We start from the raw sequence: 20,436 nt of genomic DNA on the forward strand, positions 1-20,436 counted from the left end.
TGCCCACCAAAACTTCATGATAAATGTGATGCTCTTCATTTTTTTAAATAAAAAAATTTCATTTTCATTTACTCGAAAGGCAGAGACACAGACAGACAGACATAGATGTTGCGTCCACCGGTTCAGTCCCCAAATGCCTACAACAGTAGGGCTGGACCAGGCCAAAGCCAGAGCACTGGAACTCAGCCCACGCTTCCCATGAGGGTGGTAGGGTCTCATCACCGCTGGCCCCCACGGTCAGCATGAGCAGAAAGCAGAAATTGGAAGCAGTGCCGGGACTCGAGCCAGGCACTGTGACGTGGCACACTGTCCCAGACGCCAACTGAACTCCCGTGCCGATGGCCATCGCTGCTGTTGGCTCCTGCTTCATGGTGAGCAGTACTGCTGCTCGGATAGAGGCCTTCTCACCACCGCTTTCTAGCTCACGTCTCACGCTAGACCCTGTTGAGACCAGATACAACACGTCTGTACGACTCACTGCGGTGCAGACATTCTGGGATCACTCACAGCTTTTTCACCATACCCTCGTCCGGCAAACCTCGCGGAGCCCTCCTTGTCTGGGTTCCCAGCAGGGATACCAGCCAGTGCACCGCATCCACACAGGCAAGTGGCGGTGCCTGTGTCCCTCCCAGCCAGGGGCAGGGCCTGCTCTGTTCTGACCTCCCTGGGCAAAGGCCAGCTGGACCAGTGAGGAGCGACCCGACCCCTGGCTTCCCCTTCCCTACCCACAGGCCATGACCAGGACGTGCCTCTGCCAGGAAAACTGGGCCTGGCCTCCAGAAAAGGAGGTTCAGAGGCTGAGGGCCACACTCATTACAATCCCCAACCCTGGTCAGCCTAACGCAGCAGGCCCTGCTGTAAGCTCCTGACTCCTCCTCTGTGGAGGGGCGGGTCCTGGGGTCACTGCCATCCCTGACTTCGGATCAGGCAGGATCCCAGAGCCCATGTAGCAAGCACCACTGCCATTTCCCCAGAAACTGACCCCCTTTCCCAGAGGGCTGCTGCGCCAGGGCCGGCGCCTGACTTGAGAGCCCACCGGTCACAGCAGTGGATCCCACAGGTACAGCCCACGGGGTCAGCCTAGGGAGGCTCCACCTGCTCGGTGACCCTGCTGGGCCAGACTTGGACCTGGCAGGCGGCCCTGCCCAGCACGGAAGAATGTTTACGAGCTGAGAACTAATGAGGTCTTCCAGGATCAGAGCACAAACAGGAAGGGGAAGGGCGCTGCGGGGCTGCGGTGGGGCTGCGGTGGGGCTGCGGCTGGGCAGCGATCCTGGGGTATAAGAGCCCCGAGCACTGAGCCCTGAACACTCCTCCACCCTCGCTCACTCACACTCACCCCTGCCCAGCTCACCGCCCGCCACGGCCGCCTCCACCATGTCCGTCTGCTCCAGCAACCTGAGCTACGGCAGCAACGTCTGCATGCCCGGCTCCTGTGACCCCTGCCCCGACTCCTGGCAGGTGGACGACTGCCCAGAGAGCTGCTGCGAGCCCCCCTGCTGTGCCCCCAGCTGCTGCGCCCCAGCCCCCTCCGTGACCCTCGTCTGCACCCCAGGGAGCTGCCAGTCAGCGTGCACCAGCTCCTGCACACCCCTGTGCTGCCAGCAGTCTAGCTGCCAGCCCTCGTGCTGCTCCTCCAACCCCTGCCAGCAGCCCAGCTGTGTGACCCTCTGCTGCAAGCCCGTGAGCTGTGTGCCCGTCTCCTGTGTGCCCGTCTGCTCTGGGGACTCCTCCTCCTGCTGCCAGCAGTCTAGCTGCCAGCCCTCGTGCAGCTCCTCCAACCCCTGCCAGCAGCCCAGCTGTGTGACCCTCTGCTGCAAGCCCGTGAGCTATGTGCCCATCTCCTGTGTGCCTGTTTGCTCTGGGACCTCCTCCTCATGCTGCCAGCAGTCTAGCTGCCAGCCCTCGTGCAGCTCCTCCAACCCCTGCCAGCAGCCCAGCTATGTGACCCTCTGCTGCAAGCCCGTGAGCTGTGTGCCCGTCTGCTCTGGGGACTCCTCCCCCTGCTGCCAGCCGTCCTGCAGCCCCGCCCCCTGCCAGCAGCCCAGCCGTGTGACCCTCTGCTGCAAGCCCCTGAGCTGTGTGCCCGTCTGCCCACGCCCCTCGTGCTGCCAGCCCAGCCCCTGCCCCTCGTCCTGCTGCAGACCCTCCTCCTGCGTGTCCCTGCTCTGCCGCCCCGTGTGCAGGCCCGCCTGCTGCGTGCCCGCCCCCTCCTGCCAGCCCAGCTGCTGCCGCCCGGCCTCCTGCGTGTCCCTGCTCTGCCGCCCCGCCTGCTCCCGCCCCACCTGCTGCGGCCTCTCCTCCGGACAGTCCTGCTGCTGACCGGCACGTCCCAGCCAGACTTAGGTTCCCGCTCCCACCAGCCTCCTGCCCACCCTGCCTACCACAAGCAATGAGCACCCTGTGCTCCACTCCCCACGGGGCCCACGGGGCCCTGGCTGCTCCCTTCACGCTCCCTGGCTGGGTGAGCCGTCCCTGCGCTGGTCAGGGCTGGCCCTGGTCTGGCCCCAGCAGTGTCACTCTCAGTCTTTGAGCACCAATAAACCCACACTGCCCACACTGACCTGGAGTCCTCTGTGGCACACCTGGGCGGGAGGGGCTCAGGCCCTGGCCGCTGCTTCTCGGACCAGCGGTGGGGCCTGGGGTTCTTACACTTGACCTGGCAGCCCCTGACCACCTCATTCTGTTGCCCAGGTGTCTGGCTGCCCTTCCAGGTCCTGTGGGCTCCAGGAGCCTCACTCCCTGGTCAGGGCCTGTGGGCACCACCTGGGCCCATCTGGCAGGTGGAGGTTGCCCCTCCCATGGCACAGGTGCTGGACTTCCAGGGTGCACAGCCCAGCTGAGCTTGGAGGTGGGGGATGGGAGATTCTGGCACCAGCTGGCCTTGGGTCCTCAGTGGCACCTCGGGATGGCATGGGTGTCCCCGACCTGCACACACACAATTATCCTGGAATTAAGTTCCAGTTTCCTGGAAGGAAAAAATTCATGTTGCAGTTTAAAGTGCAGACATGAGCAGGCAGAAGAGAGGGTAAATATGAAGATCAATTGAAATATTCTACTCCAAGGAGCAGGTAAAATAAAAGAATTAAGAAAAACAGACAAATCTTAAGGCAGCTGTGAGATACCATTGAGACCAGACACCTACATCATCACAGGGGTTCCAGAAGGAGAGAAGAGGAAAGGGGGGGAGTGATTAATGCCCCCAGATCTGGAAATTTAAGGAAATGCATGAATATACATGTTTAATAAACTCTATGAACTCCAAATAGAGCAAATGCAAAGAGATTCGCCTGAGAGACATTTTAAGCAGCGTCAAGATTCAACAAGTAGAAAATCTTGAAAGCAGCAAGAGAGAGGATTAACAGCCAATTTCTCACTGTAAGCAATGGGGCCAGAAGGCAATGGAATGGTGTATTTCAACCACTGGGGTCGGGGACAGAGGCAGGAACCATCAACCAACCAGGAGTAAGTTTGTTTGGTCAAACTGTCCTTCAAAAATGAGGGAGAGAGCAACACATGTTCAGATACATCAAGCAGTGCTCATCAGTCACTAGTAAAACTAACTCAGGACCACCTAGAAGAGCAGTAGTCAGTAGCTTAAAGTTGCATGAAGAAACGAGGAACAAAAAAGCCATCAGCCCTGGGAATGAGTTTTTCCTTTACGTCTTGTTTATCCTACTGTTGGTGTCCAAATACTCATAGCATTCTTTTGTAATAATTTTTAAGATCAGTAGTGATGGTCTATATGATTTTAATAATTTGAATTATTTAATAATTTGAGCTAAAAGTTTGTCTTTTAGAACTAACTTTAGAGTTTGTTGATTCTGTTGTTTTCCTACTCTTAATTTCATTTATTTGTGCTTCAGTCTATTGCTCCCTCCGGCTGGTTCTGTATTTATTTGCTCTTCTTTTTCTGGTCACACAAGGTATTAATACTTAAGGTATTCTGAGGTACACATACTTAAGATATAGTTTTGCCAGAAGTAGTCGTCTCCTGGTTGATTGGTCATTCCTCCCTCTGTCCCTGACCCGGGCAGTTTAAACGTATCTGTCCAGTGCCTTCTGGCCTCCACAGTCCACAGTGAGACTGGATGCCAATCTTCCCTCCTGCTGCTTTCACAGCCTCCTCTGTTTTTAAATCGTCACTCTTTGATTGTAATGTCTCTGCAGGCAAATCTCTGAGAGCCCTCTTCTTTCTAGACATTTGCAGCTACATTAAGTTCCCTCTGAGCACCACAAGTTCTGGTTTCTCCTTCCTTTGGACTGGTTTTTTACCTCTGTTTGTGAATTCTACTTTTCCTTCTGTTATTGACTCCCAGTTTCTTTCCATTGTGCTGAAAGAAGATACCATGTATGACTTCAATCATTTTAAATTATTGAGAGTAATTTTATGTCCTAACGCATGTTCTTATCTGGAACACGTCCCATGAACACCTGAGAAGAATGTGTATTCTGTTGCTGTGTGGTTGAACATTTTCTAGATGTATTAGGTGTGCCTGGCTTGTAGTGTTCTTAAGTCCTCTATTTCTTTACTGAATATCAATCCAGCAAAATTGTTTCATTTTTTATTAGACAGTGGCTTATTAAAGTCTCCAACTATTATAGAACTAGAATTGTCTCTTTCTTCAATTCTGTTCATTTTTGCTTCATATATTTGGGGTGGGTCTGTTGGTTGTGTTCATGTTTACAACTGCTATATCTTCTTCATGGGTTGACTTTAGCCAGTATATGATGATGTCCTGTGGTCTCAGCTCCTGCCATTCAGTCTGCACACACTAACAGTGTTCCTTTTCTCCCACCATCCCCAGCCATTCTCCCCAGCCAGGCCTCCTGTCCCCAGACCTCCCGGGCAGCACAGCATTCCTCAGTGGCTCTGACTGGAAGCAGCCAGTTCAGGCCCTCTATGCCTGAGATCTGGAAAACCATGCCGGCCTACAAAATGAGCTCAGGTGTTTAAGGCTCGTGTTTCTCCTCTCCTGATCATCTGAGAGAATTCACTGGTAAAGTGCTTGCACATTGAGCTCTCTGGTAGGAAGGCTGTTAATCCTAGATTCTTCTAGATTTCTCTAACAGATATGGGATATGTTTTCCTCCACTTTACGTGAGTCTTTGTGTCTTGACAAACACATATATAGGTGCATCACTACCACGATCAACCTACAGCCTCTTCCTATCACCCACAACGTTCCCTACTGCTCCTTTGTAATCTGCCCACATCCTTACCCCAACCTCTGACAAACACCAATCTTTTTTAATCCTTCAATCATTACCTTTTGCAGAAGAGCTACAGATAGCAAAGAAATACTTGAAAATATGTTCTGTGTGTGAGTCATCAAGGAAATGCAAAGCTAAATACCAGTGAATGACCTCCACACCTAATTGTTTGGAAGCCACAGAAGTCTGGTGTGAAGAACAACAAAGAGAATGGGACTTGCTGCCATGTTTGAACGTAACCCTACATCCTCACTTTGTTTTCTGTTTATGCTTGGTCCATTTCCTCTTATTTCCTTGACTTAGTGTTTTTGGGTAATTTTGAGGTCTTCTTTCCCACATTTACCCTCAATGTATGAGTGTCTAAGGCTGCCCCTTACCAAGAAAGGGTGACTTAAAAGACAGAGACTTATTCTCAGACAGTCCTACAAGACACAAGTCTGAGGTAAAGACGTCATAAGGGCCATGCTTTCTCTGAGCTGTGGGGGAGAGAATTTCGCAACCCTTCCAGCCTCTCGTAGCTTGGCATCCTGTGGTTTGTATCTGCCCCACTCCAGTCCCTGCCTCCATCCTCACATGGGGTTTGTCCCTGTGGGTGTCTGAATTCCTTCTGTCTCTTAGAAGCACTGACCATTCAATTTGGGGCCCATCTGAATCCTGATGACCCCATCTTCATTAGTCTCATCAGCAGTGATCCTCTTTCCAAAAAAATCACACACTGGCAGTCTGGGAAGATGCGAACCTGGCAGAACCCTACTCAGTCTGTTAACTACTTTCCACTTAGCTGTGGAGATTACAACACAAACGCTGACTTTCAAAAAATCTAATGTAAGTGAGACCTGGTGCCAGTTCCCAGACAATGTAGTGTGTCTGGATCCTTCTGATTCCAAGAGCCCCCTCCAGAATTTCATGATCATATTGCTATGATTTTTATTTCTATAAATATTTTTAAACTTGCAAGGCATCTGGTAGTCAATATTCATTTGGATTTTCTCGTACGTACCTTTCTTCTGTTACACTTAATTTCTCGATCCATTTCCCTGCTTCTGGCTCTCATCATCCTGTTTCTGATGGCTACATGTAGTGTTCACTTTAGTGCAGATCCTGCTGCAGACACATTCTCCCAGCATCTGCCTGCCTGAGAAGGACGGTTCCATCATTGTTTTTGAGGGTGTTCTGTGCAGGGACAGAGCTCAGAGGTTGTTCTTTCAGGTGAGAACAACGTCGTTCCGCTGTCTTCTGGCCGTCACTGTTTCCACTGAGATGTAAGCTGTCAGCATTACGCTGCTGCTTTCAAGATAACGTGTCTTCCTCCACCGCAGCTGTTTTACAATTTTTCTCTGCCTCTGAATTTCACCTCCAGTGGGTCCAGGTGTGGTTTTCCTCCTATGTATTTTTGTAAATGCTCTTAAATGCTTTTCTATCTATGAGTTCCTGTCTCTCATCACTGTAAAGCTCTTGTCCACTAACTCCAGCCACTCCTCATCCTTTCAGAATCCAAGTCAGTTCTTTTCACCACATCTCTTGTTTATATCTCCATTTTCTCTATTGCTATCCTTCCCCCACACTGCTCAGTCTTGGTATTTCCTTATCTCCCTTTCATCACTAATCTCTTTGGTTTTGTCAAATATGCTGTCAAATTAATTTATTAAGCTTTCTATTTCAGTTACTGTGTTCTTCATTTATAGAACTTATGTTGCATTCTTTTGTTTTTTGTTTCCCAGAATCCAGAATCCAATAAAAATTCTCCACCTTGTTCCAGATTTTCTTGAAAAGAATTAACACCATTACTTTAAATGCATGCTTGACAATTCTGGTACCCACTTCTGCAGGATTGTTGCTACTGGGCTGTTTCCTCTCTTGGTCCTTTGGTCACTTGCTCTTGTCTTCCAGTACACTTTGTAACTTTAACTGAATTCTACACTTAATGTATGAAACGTTAAAAAGACCACTTGAGTGTCTGTTGCTGTTGTTTGGCTCTGAGGGATGAGCCTTTGTTTCTGACAGGCTCTGGGAAGGCATTTGAGCTGACTCAAGCATGGGTCCAGCCGTATTTCAGGTTCTCCCTGCTCCCAGGGAGTCCCCCTTCCTAGTAGTCCGGTCTGCAACTGAAAGCCTGGGTTGTCTATGGGAATCCATCCACCCCAGCAGGTCCTGAACTGTTCTCTGTCTTCCATTGCCTCAAGACCACTGACAGCTCTGCTCAGCTTCTCAATCTCTGTCTCTGACCTAAGTGGGCAAAAAACTCAAGGAGAAAACCAACAATAAATAGACTTCTGTGCACTTGGAGACCTGGCTACTCAAGTCTCAGCTGTCTTGGTACCTCCCGGTGCCTTCAAGTAGAGACTGAATTTGCCAAGCCAGCTCCCCTGGCATTTCTTCACCAGATGACTAGTCTCATACACACCAGTCCCAGAGGAGCTGGACAGAGCATTTGTATAGCACGAGGGAGCTGGCACTGTGTGATCAGATTCAGGAAGCAGAATCATCATTCAGTCATTTCCTGAAATAAGTATTCTTTCAATCCATTCTTATTAGGGTTCTACCAAGAGCCAGGCCCTAAGTTAGGCCTTCAGAGATCGAACCTCAAAGCGGACAGACAAGTTCGCTGCCTGCAGAAGTGCACTTTGTGGCAGTGAAGGGGAAGGGGCTGAGGACAACGAAGACTAGCAGCAGGCGCGACTGGAGACGGAGGTGCAGCCCTGTCTCGGGGTGTGAGGGGACCCTGGAGAAACACCTCAAAGCCAGAGTCTGCACCACTGGGACCCGTAGCCCAGCACAGACAACAGCAAGCTTCTCACCAATTCGAACCATCCTGCCTCCTCTGCAGTGGGCCTCAGGGATGGCCACGCTGTGCTCACTGGCCCCTGGGACAGCCTTCTCTGAGGTCCACAGCATGTCTTAAGTGAGGGTCTGCTTCAGGGGGGGACACCCCATGGAGTGGAGGGGGATAGGTTTCTGCACAACACAGCACTTTGTACAAGGCTGAGGGACAATCCTGCCTCCATCGCCCCCTCTTGAGCCTGGGCAGGATGGCGGCTGCTTGGCATAGGAGGTCAGCTTCTGGCTCCTTCTAGAACACTCCATGGGGAGTGGTCTGGCCCAAATGATCAGCACTATTTTTAGAACAAAGGGTAGCTTTCAGCCTTGCCAGCTACAGGGCAATACAGAGCATTCTACTAACCATCCTGGGGCACATGTCTTGCTTTGTGATGAACTATGCAGACAGGCCCCGCCCGACATACGACGGTGTCAAAGTGATACCCATTCTGCAGACCACACTGGAATTTCAGTGGATCTTTTCCCAGGATAGCAGTACATGATCAGCTCCTCCCCGTGGGCTGGGCCCAAAGCTCTGCTCCCAGTCACCAGGGCAAGGACTGTGTGCTGCAGTGCACTGTGGGCTGGGGGAGGAAGTACACTAAGCTGGCTGAATGAGATGCATTTTCCACGTGCAACATTTTCAGGGTACGCTGGGTCAGACAAGCCCATCGGACGTCCAGGGGCATCTCCACTGTGAGTCTTTACATAAAGGTGAAATCAGAACCAAGGCCACAGTTGGCTAAAGGGGAAAAACCAGTTCTGCAGGAGGGATGGGGCTGTCACAGGGTCCTGGGCGTTACTGACAGCACCTGAGGACCCACACTGCTCCTGCCCCGGGCCCACGTGGGACGCTGCAAAACAGACACTTCAGGCATTTATGAGCTGGGCCGCGCCCAGCCAGCAACCCCTGATGCCACTCTCATCCAAAAGGAAGGGGATACGGACAGGGCAGGAAAACAATGACAGGGAGGGGAATAAAGCTGGAGAGCCCCAAGCCCTCACACACTCACACCTCCACCAACCCAAACACTCACACCTCAGCTCACCGCCCGCCACGGCCACCTCCACCATGTCCGTCTGCTCCAGCAACCTGAGCTACGGCAGCAACGTCTGCATGCCCGGCTCCTGTGACCCCTGCCCCGACTCCTGGCAGGTGGACGACTGCCCAGAGAGCTGCTGCGAGCCCCCCTGCTGCGCCCCCAGCTGCTGCGCCCCAGCCCCCTCCGTGACCCTCGTCTGCACCCCAGGGAGCTGCCAGTCAGCGTGCACCAGCTCCTGCACGCCCCTGTGCTGCCAGCAGTCTAGCTGCCAGCCCTCATGCTGCTCCTCCAACCCCTGCCAGCAGCCCAGCTGTGTGACCCTCTGCTGCAAGCCCCTGAGCTGTGTGTCCATCTCCTGTGTGCCCGTCTGCTCTGGGACCCCTTCCTCCTGCTGCCAGCAGTCTAGCTGCCAGCCGTCCTGCTGCTCCTCCAACCCCTGCCAGCAGCCCAGCTATCTGACCCTCTGCTGCAAGCCCGTGAGCTGTGTGCCCGTCTGCTCTGGGGACTCCTCCCCCAGCTGCCAGTCCTTGTGCTGCTCCTCCAACCCCTGCCAGCAGCCCAGCTATCTAACCCTCTGCTGCAGGCCCGTGAGCTGTGTGCCTGTCTCCTGTGTGCCCGTCTGCTCTGGGGACTCCTCCCCCTGCTGCCAGCAGTCTAGCTGCCAGCCATCCTGCTGCTCCTCCCCCTGCCAGCAGCCCAGCTGTGTGACCCTCTGCTGCAAGCCCGTGAGCTGTGTGCCCGTCTGCTCTGGGGACTCCTCCCCCTGCTGCCAGCCGTCCTGCAGCCCCTCCCCCTGCCAGCAGCCCAGCCGTGTGACCCTCTGCTGCAGGCCCCTGAGCTGTGTGCCCGTCTGCCCACGCCCCTCGTGCTGCCAGCCCAGCCCCTGCCCCTCGTCCTGCTGCAGACCCTCCTCCTGCGTGTCCCTGCTCTGCCGCCCCGTGTGCAGGCCCGCCTGCTGCGTGCCCGCCCCCTCCTGCCAGCCCAGCTGCTGCCGCCCGGCCTCCTGCGTGTCCCTGCTCTGCCGCCCCGCCTGCTCCCGCCCCGCCTGCTGCGGCCTCTCCTCGGGACAGTCCTGCTGCTGACCGGCATGCTCCTCTGGGCCCTCCTCGTGGCTCTGCCCCTCCAAGCCCTGTCCTGATCCAGGTCGGGTCCCCATGCGTCCAGCATGCTGACTGACCTCTCTCCTGCCCCCAGGTCTCCTGTGTCCCCAGGATCTGCTCTGGGTCGCTTGGCCTCAGCCTCGGCCTTTAGTGCCTTATGGGTTCCCCAATAAACCGCCCTGAGCATCTGACGCCTCTCCTCCGTCGTTCACGGGTGGGGATGGTATGAGCAGCTGTCAATCACCTCCAGACACAGTGTTTCCGCAGATCACAGAGGACGTGGGCCACTCGTGTGGAGGGCCCCAGGTGGGCCCAAGCCACGCCCTCGTGCTGAGAGCTTCCCAAGGCTGCTCCCGCCGTCCGGTGTTGGTCTGGGGTGATGCCGGCCCCGAGGGCCGTCGGGGCAGATCTGTCCTGTCCTGCAGCAGAGTCCCAGGGGGCCGGCCTGAGGCTACAGGGCGTGGTCCCCGGGGGACTCCTGTCTTTGCCGCGATGTGTGCAGACAGGAGCTGCTCCAGTTCAGAGGCCAGAGACGACCCGGCTGGGGACAGGCGCACTCCAGAGCGGGAGGACGTGCGCCAGCCGCACAGCCACACTGCGCAGGTCTCCCCTGGGAGCCTCAGGCCCTGCAGCGGCCGTCAGAGGCAGGGAGCGGGGCTCCGGGCCTGAGCCTGTGCTCACACGTGACACGCGGTCACCTCTGAGGGGCTGCGGTAGAAAGGCGGGCGCCGGGCGCCCCAGGGGCTCAGTCTGGAAGGCCTACCCGGGAACGCAGAACTGCAGAGACCTCGGGGCAAACCCCAGCTAAGAACGACTCGGGAGCGAGACGCGAGGCCGGCAGTGGATGCTGCCGCCCGCGGCCGCGTGCCAGGCAGGGGCGCAGGGAGCGAGGGGGCAGCGCCTCTCGGTCCGCGCCCGCCCTCACCTGAGAGCCAGCCTTCAGTCCGAGGAGCACGCTCCCTCCTGCCGTCAGCGCCGCAGGGCAGGCGGGTCAGGGGCCGGCCGCGGGCAGAACAGGAGCAGAGTGACACGACGGATGCGGTGCGGCCTCACCCCCCGACTGCGCCCACTGCCCGTCCGCGCTCGGGCGCAGCCAGGCCCACCCTCAGCGCTCGGTCCCCCCAGGGCTGCGCCGGGACGCACCGCACGCGCCGCAACATCACGCACTCACCGCCTCCTCGGCGGCCCCTGCTCCCAGCCGGGCTAAGCGCTCCTGGCCACTTTCTGTCCTGCTCCTACTCACTTCCTGTCGGGCTCCTGACGTACTTCCTGTCCGCTCCTCCCACTTCCTGTCTGCTCCTCGCCACTTCCTGTCGGGCTCCTGACGTACTTCCTGTCCGCTCCTGGCCCACTTCCTGTCTGCTCCTCGCCACTTCCTGTCCTGCTCCTCGCCACTTCCTGTCGGACTCCTGACGTACTTCCTGTCTGCTCCTGGCCCACTTCCTGTCTGCTCCTATTCACTTCTTGTCTGCTCCTCTCCACTTCCTGTCGGGTTCCTGATGTACTTCCTGTACGCTCCTGGCCCACTTCCTGTCTGCTCCTCGCCACTTCCTGTCCTGCTCCCACACACTTCCTTTCCACTCCTCACCTCTTCCTGTCTGCTCCTCCCACTTCCTGTCTGCTCCTCCCACTTCCTGTCTACTCACCACTTCCTGTCCGCTCCTGGCCCACTTCCTGTCTGCTCCTTCCACTTCCTGTCTGCTCCTCACCACTTCCTGTCCACTCCTGGCCCACTTCCTGTCTGCTCCTTCCACTTCCTGTCTGCTCCTCACCACTTCCTGTCCACTCCTGGCTCACTTCCTGTCTGCTCCTCGACACTTCCTGTCTTTCTCCCACACATTTCCTATCTGTTCCTGCCGCGCTCACGGCCCTCTCGCGAGTCTGGAGGCCCGGCTGCCAAGTTGTGTCTGGTGTTTTTCTCGGTGTTAGCGGTCGCGTTCGGCGCCCTTGCTAATGTGACTTGTGGGAGGTGGAAGATGATTTTTCTGTCAACAGCCAGTTGTCTTTTTAGGAAGTTTGTCCGCTTTGAAACAGTCTTCCCGAGCAGTTCCTTGCAGGTGGCCACTGGGGTGCCTGGGACCGAGCGCTCCGTCCACTTCTAGTCAGCTCCCTGCGAATGCCCAGGACCCAAGGCCTTGCGTCCCTGACACCCGTGCGGGAGACCCGGATGACGCCCCGGCCCCTGATGTGGCCACTGGGAGTGAATCAGCGGGGGAAGACCTCTCTCTCCTCTTCGTTCTGTCGCTCTGCCTTTCAATAAAAAATAAATAAAACTTACGTACTTCTGCTGTTTGCACTTTGTCCCACTGATCTGTGGCATTCGCTCTAGCCCCAGGTGTCTCGGGTACTTCAGCTCGCTAATACAGTTTATGTTTTCTTTTTAAATATTTATTTCTTTGAAAGTCAGAGTTACATAGAGAGAGGAGAGGCAGAGAGAGAGAGAGAGAGAGAGAGAGAGGTCTTCCATTCAATGGTTCACTCCCCAGTTGGCCGCAATGGCCAGAGGCAGGAGCCAGGAGCTTCTTCCAGGTCTCCCACATGGGTGCAGGGGCCCAAGGACTTGGGCCATCTTCTACTGCTTTCCCAGGCCACAGCAGAGAGCTGGATCGGAAGTGGAGCAGCTGGGTCTCGAACCAGCGCCCATATGGGATGCTGGTGCTTCAGGCCAGGGTGTTAACCGGCTGCACCACAATGCTGGCCCCTCGCTAATACAATTCAATAAGTGATGAGGAAGGCACTTTCTTGTTCTCCAGCAAGTTCCGTCTTGTATAGATCCTCTTCTCGCTTTTCAAGTTTCTCACATTACTTTTGAAACTCCTGAAATTTTTATTAGGATTGCATTGAATTTTTTGATACTTAGGAGGAAACCATAATTTTGAAAACTGCCTCCCAGTGACATGGTAGAATGTGTCCCTTTGGGATTTCATTATGGCCATATGTAGATCTTACACATTCGTATATGGAGTAACTCCCAGGTGTTGCACAGATGTTTTGCTATTGTGAACAGGAAAGGTGTTTGTTGCTATCTTAGTAAATAAATCTTGTGTACAATTTCTATATGTTTTATTTACCTATATAGACAGTGTGGAATCATATTTAGTTCTTTGCAAATTCTTTTATTCTAAAAGTTTGCTGGTTGATTTTTCTTGGGTTTTGTATGTGAACATTGAGATCGAACTTCCGTTTCACTTGCTATACCGCTCGTTTCTACTTTGTCTTCCTGATGCACCTTGGGCCCTCAGGGTTGCGTGAAGAGAACACAGGCCCTCACCAGGGAGGATGCTTCGGGTGTTCACCAGTGCGCATGGGGCTTGTGACGGCTCCAGGAGACACAATTCATTTTTAAACCAAGTCCTTTCCCGGGTTACTCTCAGTTTTCCTTTACTAGAATCAAGAGGGGACATTTAGGGACATTCCAGAATTGTGGTCACATCTGAGGCACATGTTATGAATACCCCTTTATCTCCAATAAGAACAAGCGTAATCGTCAGGTGGGGGAAGAAACCCGCCAACTCCATATAGGATGGTACTGGTCCTTTTGTCATGACTACAAAGAAATGCCTGCCACTGTGCGACCATATGAAGAAAGGAGGGCTACTTCTTAGCTTATAGTTTTAGGCTGAAGGCCTGAGGTGAGGCAGTCTATTGGTTAGGCCTCTGGTTAGGGCCCGGTGGCAGAAGGCACGTGGCAGCAGTGCGTGTTGGGTAGGGGGGAGATCACACCGCCAAGCATGAAGCCAGGGAGCTGGGGGCAGGCGGTGGGGAGAAGCTCGCTCTTCTCACAGCAACCTCTGTGAGTCCTGACTCAGAGGTCCCATGAGAGCCACCCTCGTTCCTTCTGAGGACAGTCCCCCAGTGACCCCATCATCCTACCAGGCCTCACCCCATACGGCCTGGCACCTCGACACTGACACATGGGGGCAACACACATCCAGACTTCAGCAAGGACAAAACTCAGTGACCGGGTTCCACCCGAGGCAAGTGGAGAGGGAGAAACAGCCAACTGCAAGCGTTGCTGACGCCCATGCAGGGGAACCAGAGGGGCTGACGAGGGTCTGATGTCCCTGCGGACAGGAGACTCCCAGGGCTTCTCTGGGAAAGACGAGGCGGTGGAGGACAAGTTCATCCTCCCCACTGAGTTCAGGTCTGACAGGGCTGGGCCCCTCTGGCCAGTGGGAATCCTGAAACCCACCCACCAGCCTTCCCTCCGGGGCAGGGTCCCAACCCTCCCCACCTGCAGATCAAATACTGCTGAGACCGAACGTGGGGTGCACCAACAGAACTGGGTGGAAAATCCACAGAGAACCAACAGAACTGGGTGGGAAAATCCACAGAGAACCAACAGAACTGGGTGGAGCAAGGCCCAGATCACACAGGGCCAGGAATAGTTGCTGTGTCCAGTGTTAGGACAATGGACACAGTACTCAGAAGGACCCTGCCTCAGCGGGGGAGGTGAAGTTAACCCAGAGAAAGCATGACATCTGCAGAGACTTAGGTGCAGGACTCAACAGAAAAAAAACTAGAAAGCAGTCAGAGGAAATTCACAGGAATACGCAGCACCCAGCACCCAGCACCCAGCAAGGCTCAGTGCATGCCTCAAGATATTACCAGGCACACAGAGAGGCAGGAGAGTGTAGACCATTTTGAGGATAAAATCACTGTAAACCAACCCAGGAATGTCACTGGTCACAGAGTGAGGGAGTGAGCACATCCTGCACGTTCCAAATGCCAGAGACGATCAAGCACACAGAGGAACCACGAGGAGGATGTCTAGCAGGACACTGATGGAACATCTGGAGAGTGAAACCGCAGGGTCTGAGCTGGAAATACACCGACGGGTGCAGAGCAGGTGCTGCCGAAGAAACGCCGGGAACCGGAAAGGCAGCAGCGTCGACTCCCTGGAATGAAACAGAGAAGAAGTAATAAAGCATCCCAAGTGAAGTGAGCTACAGGAAAACCTCCAGGAGCCTCATCTGTGGGCAACACGAGTCCCCAGATAAGAAGAGAAGGAGGAGTAGAAAAGACATTGTCTGGGCCCAGCACTGCAGCGTAGCAGGTAAAATCACCTGCGGCACTGGCATCCCATATGGATGTCGGTTCGAGTCCCAGCTGCCCCTCTTCTGATCCAGCTCTGCTGTGGCCTGGGAAAGCATCAGAAGATGCCCAAGTGCTTGGGCCCCTGCACCCATGTAGGAGACCCAGAAGAAGCTCCTGGCTCCTGGCTTCAGATCAGTGCAGCTCCAGCCATTGCAGCCAACTGGGGAGTAAACCAGCGGATGGAAGACCTCTCTCTCTCTCTCTCTCTCTCTCTCTCTCTCTCTCCCCCCTCTCTCTCCACCTCTGCCTCTCTGTAACTGTCTTTTAAATAAATCTTTAAAAAAAAAAAAAGACATAGATTGGATAAAATGGCAGCTCCCAGCTGAGCTTCCTGCAAGAAGTGCACTCTAAGTATAACGATGTAAACAGGTTAGCATTTTTAATGGGGGTGGGCGGTTGGTGTAGAGGTTAAAGTCCCACTTGGGAGCCTGCATTCCATATCTGAGGGCTCGGGTTTGAGTCCTGATTCCTCTCTCGACTCCAGGATCCTGCCGAGGTGTGTCCTGGGAGGCACGGGAATGGCTCAAGTGCTCTGGCCTCTGCCCCTGCACGAGGGAGACCCAGATTGAGTCCCTGGCTCCCAGCTTCAGTCTGCCTTGGCCCCTGGATGTTGAAATCCACAGTTATAGAGAAAGAGAGAAATCTTCCATCCACTGGTTCACTTCCCCAAATGGCCGCAGCAGCTAGGGCTGAGCCAGGCCAAGGCCAGGAGCCAGAAGCTTCTTCTGGGTCTCCCATGCAGGTGCAGGAGCCCAAAGCCTTGGGCCATCTTCCACTGCTTTCCCAGGCCATTGACAGGGAGCTGGATTGGATATGGAGCAGCCAAGACTTGAACCAGTGTCCATATAGGATGCCAGCGTGGCAGGAAGCGGCTTTACCTGCTCCACCACAACACCAGCCCCGTGCTGTCATTAGTTTAAGTTGCAGTTTGCTAAGGCCGTACGTGTGAGGCCTCTTTCCACGTGTTGATTTACCATCCATGGATCTTCTCTGTCGAGTTGCCTGTTCAGCGCTTTTGTCCATTTTTAATTCCAGTTGTTTTCTTACTGTTGAGTTTTTAAGTGTTCATTGCTTATTTTGCCATCCTTTCTCAGACGTGTCTTTTGCAAATGTTTTCTCTGAATCAGTGGCTTTTCTTCTCATTCTCTTGATGAATTTTATCCATATTAAATCATACAAGGGGTGGGACTTCCTGTAGAGACTCAACACAGCACCTTGTGGTGGTGCCTGGTGAAACGCAGGTGGGCCTGTGTATTTGCAGCTGCCTGGTGTCTGCACGTGGGTTAGCCACCTTGGGATGGAGGAAGACGAAGCTGCTCACGAGTCCCCAGTCTGACCTCTGACCCCGTGCATCTCCCATGCTCTCCCTCCTTGAGTGGGCTGCACGTAGCACAGCGCTGTCGGGTGTGTTGGGAGTCCCCTGACTGACCTCTGACCCCGTGCATCTCCCATGCTCACCCCCCTTGCGTGGGCTGCACGTAGCACAGCGCTGTCGGGTGTGTTGGGAGTCCCCTGACTGACCTCTGACCCCGTGCTCTCCCTCCTTGCGAGGGCTGCACGTAGCACAGCGCTGTCGGGTGTGTTGGGAGTCTGTGATTCCTGTGCAACACGGGTTTGGGAGGAAACGAGGAGTCCACCTTCTCACCTCGTCTCCTTGCTGATCAGGGAGCACCGGCAGTTCTGGAATCTCCTGGCTGATTGGTTATTTCCTTATGTGCAGAAAAACAAAGTAAAATATAGCAGTAAAAAAAAATGGATGCACGGGGATCGGCGTTGTGGCAAGGCAGATTAAGCTGCTACCCATGACACCGCCACGTAAGCAGGGTTCGAGTCCCGGCTGCTCCACTGCCAGTCCAGCTCCCTGCTAATGCACCTGGGAAAGCAGCTGAAGACGGCCCAGGCACTCGGGCCCTGCACCCACGTGGGAGACCTGGATGGAGCTCCAGGCTCCCGGGTTTGGTCTGGCCCAGCCCTGACAGTTACAGGCATTTGGGGAATGAATGAACCAGTGGATGGAAGTGCGCTCTCTCTCTCTCTCACTCTCCCCATCCCTCCTTACACTCCCTGTCTCTCCCTATCTCTGCCTTCAAATAAATAAAAAAAATCTTTTTAAAAATAGGTGTGTGGATGTCAATCAGCACGTAAGATGCTGGCAGTCCTCGGTCCTCAGGCAAACATTGGCTGAGCCACGGGGAGAGGCCCCACCCTGTCCACCCTGTTAACTGATGCAGATGAGAAGGGCCAACCCTGCCTGGTGTCGGGGTGGGGGGGTGAGGGGGCGGGGGGGAGGCGGAGGAGCCGGAACTCCGCACTGTTGGCGGATGGGTAAACAGCCAGCGCTCCGGGAAGCACGCTGTCTATGCTCAACACATCATTAGTCACCAGGGCAATGCAAATGCAAACAGCAAGAGACCACTGCACACCCACTAGAACGGGCGAGAAAACTTGCAGCATCAAGAGCTGGCAAGGATGCAAAGAACCAGAACTTTCCACCTTGCTGGCCAAGTACCGGAGGGCACGTTCCGGAAGACTGTCGGTGTCACGAAGTTAAACATACTTGGGCCATACAGCCCTGCAATGCCACCCCCAAGGGTCCATCTCAGAGAAGTGGAAACTAAAGCACGCACAAAACCACACACAGCAATGCCTGTAGCGGCCTTGGAGACGAGATACAGTTCACCGGCCGAACGTGGGAGCACTGCAGCGTGCAGAAGTGTGCTCTGAGCAGAGAGGGACCAGGGAGTGCAGGGTCCGGGGTCCTGCTGAGGAGAAGAATGCGGGCCCAGCAGGCAGTGTGCCTGAGCGCCCACCTGGGTGGGGACAGGGACAGCAGTGGCCACGCTGGGCCAACGCGAGGGCACGGAGCTGCCCCGTGCGGTCCCCCGGTGATGACAGGACAGGGCATTGGTCAGACACCCACTACACCGTGGGGAGTGAGTGCCGCAGAGGGGTCCCGGCTCCGGGGACCGCGCCACGCAGTTCATGGGAAAATGGAGCAGAAAACTCTCTATTCTGGAGCAAATCCTCTCAAAATCTATGCAATGTTTTTCTTTTTTCTTTTTTTTAACAAAAAGAGTTTATTTATTTATTTATTGGAGAGGCAGAGTTACAGACAGAGAGAGGGAGACACAGACAGTGATCTTCCATCTGCTTCAGTCCCCAAATGGCCACAATGGCCGGAGCTTCTTCCAGGTCCCCCAGGCAGGTGAGGGGCCCAGGCACTCGGGCCGTCTTCCGCTGCTTTCCCAGGCCACAGCAGGGAGCTGGACTGGAAGAGAAGCAGCAGAACTCAAACCAGCCACTCCAGTGTGGGACACGGGCAGTGGCCTATGCGCCTGGCCACAGCGTCACCAAGAGGGTGTGAGGCTCCTGCCTTGCCGGTCCCTCAGCGGCTCTCTCCCGCCTGGCCGCCCTTCGGTTCTGGGGTGGCAGCAGCAGGTGGGCGGAGGGGCCCTTGCTCAGCTCCACACTCCTGGGTGCAGATGGCAGAAAGGCAGGCGGGAGCCTGGCCACAGAGCAGGCGGCAGGGGCTGTTTCCCAGCTGTTTGCTTAGAGAACAGGGCGTCCCCAACCCTCCATCCGCGTGTGCGAGCGGAGCCAACCCCTGTAAATAAACCAGGAATCACCAGGCTCCCAGACGCAGCTCCAACAGCAACAAGCAAAGGGAAGACTCTGTGAGCTTCCTGCAGGGACAACACACGCCCCAGCCAGGTATAAAAGCCCCACAGCCCCGAGCACCCCACTCACTCACCCACTCACCCCTGCCCAGCTCACCGCCCGCCACGGCCGCCTCCACCATGTCCGTCTGCTCCAGCAACCTGAGCTACGGCAGCAACGTCTGCATGCCCGGCTCCTGTGACCCCTGCCCCGACTCCTGGCAGGTGGACGACTGCCCAGAGAGCTGCTGCGAGCCCCCCTGCTGCGCCCCCAGCTGCTGCGCCCCAGCCCCCTCCGTGACCCTCGTCTGCGCCCCAGGGAGCTGCCAGTCAGCGTGCACCAGCTCCTGCATGCCCCTGTGCTGCCAGCAGTCTAGCTGCCAGCCCTCGTGCTGCTCCTCCAACCCCTGCCAGCAGCCCAGCTGTGTGACCCTCTGCTGCAAACCTGTGAGCTGTGTGCCCGTCTGCTCTGGGCCCTCCTCCCCCTGCTGCCAGCAGTCTAGCTGCCAGCCCTCGTGCTGCTCTTCCAACCCCTGCCAGCAGCCCAGCTGTGTGACCCTCTGCTGCAAGCCCGTGAGCTGTGTGCCCGTCTCCTGTGTGCCCGTCTGCTCTGGAAGCTCCTCCTCCTGCTGCCAGCAGTCTAGCTGCCAGTCCTCGTGCTGCTCCTCCCCCTGCCAGCAGCCCAGCTATCTGACCCTCTGCTGCAAGCCCCTGAGCTGTGTGCCCGTCTGCTCTGGGGACTCCTCCCCCTGCTGCCAGCCGTCCTGCAGCCCCTCCCCCTGCCAGCAGCCCAGCCGTGTGACCCTCTGCTGCAAGCCCCTGAGCTGTGTGCCCGTCTGCCCACACCCCTCGTGCTGCCAGCCCAGCCCCTGCCCCTCGTCCTGCTGCAGACCCTCCTCCTGCGTGTCCCTGCTCTGCCGCCCCGTGTGCAGGCCCGCCTGCTGCGTGCCCGCCCCCTCCTGCCAGCCCAGCTGCTGCCGCCCGGCCTCCTGCGTGTCCCTGCTCTGCCGCCCCGCCTGCTCCCGCCCCACCTGCTGCGGCCTCTCCTCGGGACAGTCCTGCTGCTGACCGGCATGCTCCTCTGTGCCCTCCGCATTACCCTGCACCTCCCATTCATCCCCGGTCTGGTCCTGATCCAGGTCAGGTCCCTGTGTGTCCACCTTGCTGACTGACCTCCCTCGTGCCCCCAGGATCTGCTCTGGGTCACGTGGCCCAACCTCAGCTGTCAGCACCTCGCGGGGCCCCCAGTAAACTGCCCTGAGCACCTGACTTCTCTCCTGTCGTTCATGGGGGGGAGGGCAGACGTCGGTCATCTCTGGCCGGCGGGGAGTTTCTAGGGGGACTGAAGGCCTGGGGATCACAGGGGTCCGGGTGGACCCTGGCCCCACCCAGGAGGGGCTGAGCTGAGCCCTGGATGTGCACCTGGCCGGGGAGGGGCCCACCTGCTCCGTGATTCTCCCCTGTTCTCTGCTGTGCCCTGCTGGGGGTCCTCAGCGTTTTCCGGTGGAC

At 55.9% G+C, this 20,436-nt stretch overlaps 4 protein-coding genes across 4 annotated transcripts in view; all 4 read left to right on the forward strand.

Annotated features, from left to right (window-relative positions):
* The window catches only part of TSPEAR (thrombospondin type laminin G domain and EAR repeats), a 159,512-nt gene that overhangs the window by 113,287 nt on the left and 25,789 nt on the right, over positions 1-20,436 (forward strand). The gene's annotated exons all lie outside the window — the stretch shown is intronic.
* On the forward strand, positions 459-2,602 carry LOC138849220 (uncharacterized). The gene has a single exon (XM_070071768.2). The coding sequence runs from the start codon at positions 1,378-1,380 to the stop codon at positions 2,320-2,322; it is 945 nt and encodes a 314-aa protein (XP_069927869.2). The 5' UTR covers positions 459-1,377; the 3' UTR covers positions 2,323-2,602.
* On the forward strand, positions 7,465-10,588 carry LOC103346336 (uncharacterized). Its single transcript, XM_070071767.2, has one exon. It carries the CDS (start codon positions 8,912-8,914, stop codon positions 10,154-10,156), a length of 1,245 nt encoding a protein of 414 aa, XP_069927868.2. The 5' UTR covers positions 7,465-8,911; the 3' UTR covers positions 10,157-10,588.
* LOC138843021 (uncharacterized) lies at positions 19,018-20,190 on the forward strand. The gene has a single exon (XM_051839947.3). The coding sequence runs from the start codon at positions 19,069-19,071 to the stop codon at positions 19,993-19,995; it is 927 nt and encodes a 308-aa protein (XP_051695907.2). The 5' UTR covers positions 19,018-19,068; the 3' UTR covers positions 19,996-20,190.

The sequence above is a fragment of the Oryctolagus cuniculus genome, chromosome 4, assembly GCF_051225735.1.
Source record: "Oryctolagus cuniculus isolate XC-2025 breed Fujian yellow rabbit chromosome 4, ASM5122573v1, whole genome shotgun sequence".
Lineage (NCBI taxonomy): Eukaryota > Metazoa > Chordata > Mammalia > Lagomorpha > Leporidae > Oryctolagus > Oryctolagus cuniculus.